This window comes from Globicephala melas, chromosome 3, assembly GCF_963455315.2.
Source record: "Globicephala melas chromosome 3, mGloMel1.2, whole genome shotgun sequence".
Taxonomy (NCBI): Eukaryota; Metazoa; Chordata; class Mammalia; order Artiodactyla; family Delphinidae; genus Globicephala; species Globicephala melas.
The window spans coordinates 166,263,948-166,269,975 of record NC_083316.1 but is presented as its reverse complement, the minus strand read 5'-3'; the positions used below and the strand labels follow the sequence as shown (position 1 = coordinate 166,269,975).

The window sequence follows — 6,028 nt, the reverse complement described above, 5'->3', positions numbered from 1 at the left end:
ACACACACACCCCAAATCAATATAGAAACATCAATTACGTTTCTGTGCATTAACAATGCAATCTCACGGTGGTCCAGTGGTTAGGACTCTGCCCTTCAGGTGGGTGTGGGTTCATTCCCTGCTTGGGGAACTAAGATCCCACATGCCACATGATGCGACCAAAAAAAGAAAAAATAATAAAAAAGTTAAAAAAAAAAAAGCCAATGCATTCTCAGGAAGAGAAATACAACCTTTGGATACAATACAATAATAAAATAATAAAATACTTACGAATAAGTTGACGATAAAACAAAGAAAAAACTTCTCAACAAATCTGGGCCAGGAAGTGCAATGGTCAAGGGCACACCCACTGAATTCCAAAAAAAGTCTCATCAGCGTTTCTGGAGGGCAGCAGAGGCGGAGTAAGGTTGGTGCAGAGAATGTCCCCGTGGGCTAAGAAGGTAAGGCGCTGGGAGGCGACAGAGCAGCTTTGGTGAAAGTTGAGGCGTAGCAGGCTGATGCTGTGGGCTGTGGGGAAGCAGATGGCCACGCTCAGGGTGGCGCTAAGGGGCTTGGCGGTCCACGTAGAGGAAGAGCAGTTGGCTAAGGTCACCTGGATGTGCAGCCTATAAATGCCATCACGTTGGATACGCAGCTGCCCGTTGTCCAGCTCTGGCCCATGCACGAAGGAGCGGCCCAGGGCTGGGCTTCCCTGCCAGCGCAGCCTGGGGTCCTGCCGCGATCCTGAGAGGGTTGTGGGAGAAGGGATGGAAGGATGGAGGTTTAGGGAAACTGAGTGCTATAGAGGCAATGCCCCAAACTCCCATGTTGAAACCTAACCCCCAAGGGGATGGTATTAGAAGGTGGGCCATTGGGAAGTGATTAGATCATGAAGGTGGAGCCCTTATAAAAGAGACCCCATATCCACTGATGGATGAATGGAGAAAGAAGATGTGATAGCTATATATCTATATATCTGTATATACACATACGCACACATATATGTATACATGTACATATGTACGGATTGTGCGTGTATATATATACACACACCATACACACATATATATAAAATGGATAAAGATGTTTATATATATTATTATATATATATGTGATATTATACATACATATATATATATAATTCAACCATAAAAAAAGAAGGAAATTCGGCCACTTGTGACAACATGGGTGGACCTAGGGGTAAGTCAGACAAAGACAAATACTGTATGACTTCCCTTATACGTGCAATCTAAAAGAAAACAAAACCCAAACTCATAGATACAGAGAACAGACTGGTGGTTGCCACAGGTGGGAGCCGGGGTGGGCAAAATAGGTGAAGGTGGTCGAAAGGTAAAACTTATAAAATAAGTTATAAACTAAGTCCTGGCGGTGTCATGTGCAGCATGGTGACTAGAGTTAATGATACTGTGTTGTATATTTGAAAGTTGCTAAGAGAGAAGATTTTACAAGTTCTCATGGCAAGAAAAAAAATTGTAACTATGTTAGCTAGACACTGTGGTGATCGTTTTGTAATATATACAAATAGAGAATCATGTTGTACACCGGAAACTAATACAACGTTGTATGTCAACTATATCTCAATTTAAAAAGAGAAAGAGTGACTTCCCTGGCGGGTCCAGTGGTTAAGACTCCGTGCTTCCAATGCAGGGGTACGAGTTCCATCCGTGGCTGGGGAACTAAGATCCCGCATGCCCCGCGGGGCCGGGTGGGGTGATGTGGGGTGGCCAAAGAATAGAAAAAAAAAAAAAAGAAAGGGGGGTGGGGAGAGAAAGAGAAGAGCTCGGAGAGCTCTCTCTCTCCCTTTCAGCCACGTGAAGACCCAGCAACAAGATGAGAAGGTGGCTGGCTGGGGACTTCCCTGGTGGTCCAGTGGTTAAGACTCCATGTTCCCAATGCATGGGGCGTGGGTTCCAGCCCTAAGTCGGGGGAGCTAAAATCCCACATGCCTCGCAGCTATAGAACAGAAGCAAGATTGTGAAAAATTCAATAAAGACGTTAAAAATGGTCCACATCAAAAAAAAAAAAAAAACTTAAAAAAGAAAAAAAGAAGATGGCTGGCTGTTTATGAACCAGGAAGCGGGCTCTCGCCAGACACCAGATCTACCGGTGCCTTGGACTTCACAGCCCCCAGAACCATGAGAAAGAAATGTCTTGTTCATAAGCCATCTGGTCTGTTATTCTGTCATAGCAGCCCGAGCAGAAAGCACCCAGAGAAAAAAGACAAAGATTTCCCTCCGTTACAAAATGGAATGAACACACACCCAGCCCTCTGGGGATGAGTCGGGGGGTGGGGGGGAGAGGCCCAAAGAGGAAGGGGGTTAGAGAGAGGCTGGGAGAGTACTGCCAAATGCACCCGCCCTCACGTTCCTTCACGTCCTTGCTCCAAAGCCCCCTTCTCAGGGATGCCTTCCCCGATGACCGCATCTTCAAGGGCAAACCCAACGCTGGCCTGCCCGATCCCCCTCCCTTACTTAATATTCCTCCCAGAAGTACCAGATGCGTGTTTTACTCTCTTGCCATGCTGCATATTTTCCTTGTTTATTTATTTATTTTCTGATCCCCTTGGTAGAAGGGCAACACCGACAGGGCAGGGATTTCTGTCGGTTCTGTGGGCTCTCGGGACACCCAGAACAGGGCTTGCCTCACAGTAGCCGCTTAATTAGTGTTTGTGGCCTCAGTGAGGGCACGTTAGTGATGGTTATTAGCTTGGTTTAATTGATTTGGGATCTCCCAAGGGAGAAAACAAAAGGCTGAGCCAGGAAGCAGGTGCTCAACAGAGCGCCGCCATATCTCCCTCTCTTTGTTTCTTTTTCTCATCCTTTGTCAATTTCTCTTTCTCTCTCTCTCCCTCCCCCACCCTCCTTCTTTTCTCTTTCTCCAACACACATATGCATCTGGTTTTACCTGTGTGATTCAGCTGCAGCTCCGCTAAGTCCCACTGGAAGAAAAGAAAAGAAAAGAAAAGAGACCAGACGTCTTGAGTGTTCCCGAGGGAAGAGCTCTCTTTTCTCGACCCATCCTTCTATCCACCCATCATCCCACCGGACTGAGTTGGGACCTTTGTGAAGAACTCTTAAAGAGAAAGTAGGTTTGAACTAGCCGTGAGCATGAAGAGAAGACCTTCTGAAGAACTTCTTAGTTTCCAGGATATAACACAGGGCGCCTCGGCACACCTGCCTCTCTCCCCTGCAAAGCTCTCCCACCCCCGTAATGCAGCCCCCAAAGCCAGACCCTGTGGTAGGTGTCCAGGGTTCCTCCTGTCCTTGGAGGTCCCGGAACCGCCCCTTCCCAGCTTTGAGAAGCCCCCAGCAGCCTCTGAGTCAGCCTGCTGGGGGAACACCAAAGACGAGTCATTTTCCAGGCCCCCATACGGTATGTATCTTCCTCCACCCCGGGATCTCCACCCGGGATTTACCTCCTGCTGTCGGCAGAACTGACTGTCCAGAGCCGGAGACCCCCGGGGGCAGCCTTGCCCCCGCCTCCCCTCCCTGCTCTGGTCTCTCTCGCTCTGTTCTTTTCCACCAGCTCTTTCTTCCTGGCAGTTGTCTTTTCTATTGTTTGGCCACGCCACGTGCTATGCGGGCTATTAATTCCCCAGACCAGGGATCGAACCCCCCGCCCCACTGCGTTGGAAGCGAGGGGTGTTAACCACTGGACGGTCAGGGAAGCCCCCCTGGCAGATTTTTATTCATCTCATTCTGATCTTTTTGTTTTCTTTTTCTTTTTTGGTCGCGAGTCTGTTAGTCTGCGCTCTAGCTCACCATCCCTCTGCCCTGAGCTGATTCTTTCCTCAGTTGCTTACCTGCCCTCGGCGCTGCACCCCCTCCCCAGGTCCCGGCCCCAGCTGGAGGTCCCCATGCTCCTGAGCTTGCAGGAGGCAGATGTACATCTGTCTCTCTCATCCTCCCTTCTGGACTTACCCCAGCTGAATCCACCTGCTGCTTTCGGGTGAGGCGCACACTGCAGACGAGGCAGCCTATCACCATGCCAAGGAGAAGCAGCAACAAAGCCACCCTCCGGATGGACACCCAGGGCCGGTGGGGCACCTGGCAGCCCGAGGCTTCTTCTGCTCTCATGATCCTCTGCAGGCACTTCATCAGCTGTGTGGCGGGGTGGAGGGTGTGTAGAGGCAGGAAGAGGGAAGGAACCTCAGCTCTCATGCAGCTATGGGGCCCTCTGCCTGCCTGAACCTGCCAGGGACCAACCATGCCCCACCCTGGGGATGTCCGGCAAAGGGAGGGACCAGACTCAGTTCTACAGTGCAGGGAATTCCCCTCCAGCTTCTGCCGGTCCCCAGTCTGCAGAGTAGGTGGGCCAGGGTGTCCCTCAATTTTTCTATGTAACTTCCCACACTCACCTTCCTGGTACTCATTCAACAAACCTTCATTGAACATCCACTATGGGCCAGATGCTCTGCTGGGCCTCAGGGCTACAGCCACAGCACCCAGGGATGGAGGAGGGGTCCCCCAATATCCATGTGTTCCTCTCCATCTTCCCAGCCTCCCTGACGCCCCCGTGGTGGGACCACCCCTGATGCGGTCACATGACTGACCTGCCTAATAGGAAGAGAGTAGAAGTGGACCAAGGGTCACTTCCATAGCCTGATCTTGTAAACATGCCACACTGCCTTTCAATTCTCTTGCCCTGTGGTCTTGGAGGACACCCGTTCTTGATGACTGTAGTGGCTTGAATATGTCACCCCCCAATTCATGTCCACCCAGAACTTCAGCACGTGACTTCATCTGGCAACAGGGTCTTTGAGAAGTAAGGATGAGGGTGGACCCTACATCCCATGATGTCTTCATAGGAAAAGGAGAGGACACGCAGAGACACAGAGGGAAGTTGGAGGTAGACATTGGAGTGACGCAGAATACAACAAAGAACCCCAAGGATTGCCGGCAAACCCCAGAAGCCAGAAAGAGGCAAAGAAGGAATCTCCCCTAAAGCCTTTGAAAGGAGCGCAGCCCTTCGGACACCTTGATTTCAGATCTCTGGCCTCCAGAATGGTGAAAGAGTAAATTTCTGTTGTTTCAAGCCACTAGTGGGCGGTGCTCTGTTACGGCAGCCTCAGGAAACGAGGAACAACGGCGTAGCTGCAAGATGAAGAGACACTACCTGGGCTTTGTAGGGTTGGGACAGTACTTTGTTAGTATCAGTGAATCAAGCCACTCAGCTGCCACAGACTGTATGTGCCAAGTACACGTGGCTGTGGTCTAAGGAGCTTTACTTGTAGACACTGAGACTTGAAAATTTCATTCCAGAGTGAGGAGTTACAGTGGCCTGGCCTGGGCTGGGAGTGGGGTGGGGGAGAGAAGAAGGAGGTGAATAGGAGGTGGATAGATGTCAGAGCTGGAGCCAGCAGCATTGCTGCTGTGGGAGGGCAGGTAGAAGAAAGAGGGGAGACAAAAGTGTCCAGAATTCCTGGGGTCCAGGTGATCGTATAGTCCCTGAGACCCCCAACTACAGAAGGAATTTCCTTTATAAACCTGAGGGTTTAGCCAGCAGCACCCTCAAAGGGACATTAAGCTCTCCTGAGCCTGGGGGCGTGATCCTCGGAACTGTCCCCGACCTTCTTTCATACTGTGTGAAACCCCCGCTGGGTTCTAAAGTCTAGCTCTGCTGGCTAACTCCATCTGCAAGACCTTCCAATCCCTGTCTTGTCGTGGTCCCCACTCTGGACCTTTGATGGTTCTTTGCAGCCCACCTGGTGTCCCTTCCCTACCTCCATCTAGCTGAAAGCCATTCACAGTCAAAAAGAATCACTACCGAGCATGGTTAAGTATGTAGGATCTGGAGTTTCTCAACACACCTGGATTCCAGTCTCTGGAATGTCACATTTTAGCCTTTGGGAAACTCACACCCCCATCAGCTTAAGTTCAACGTTTCCATCTATAAAACGGGCTGTGAAAGAGTCACAGATAGAACAAACTGGTGTTACCAGTGTGTGTGCGGACAATATAGGAGTAGGGGAGTGAGAGGTTCAAACTACCGGCTGTAAGACAGATTCCACCATGTACCGTACAACACG

The 6,028-nt window shown here is 50.2% G+C and overlaps 1 protein-coding gene across 1 annotated transcript; it reads right to left on the bottom strand.

Moving 5' to 3' along the window:
- Positions 1-334: 334 nt before the first annotated feature.
- On the bottom strand, positions 335-4,394 carry CD70 (CD70 molecule). The gene is made up of 3 exons (XM_030880378.2): positions 3,921-4,394; positions 2,905-2,938; positions 335-723 (listed from the first exon to the last, which is right to left on the bottom strand). The coding sequence occupies exons 1-3, from the start codon at positions 4,392-4,394 to the stop codon at positions 335-337; spliced, it is 897 nt and encodes a 298-aa protein (XP_030736238.2).
- Between the last annotated feature and the right edge of the window lie 1,634 nt (positions 4,395-6,028).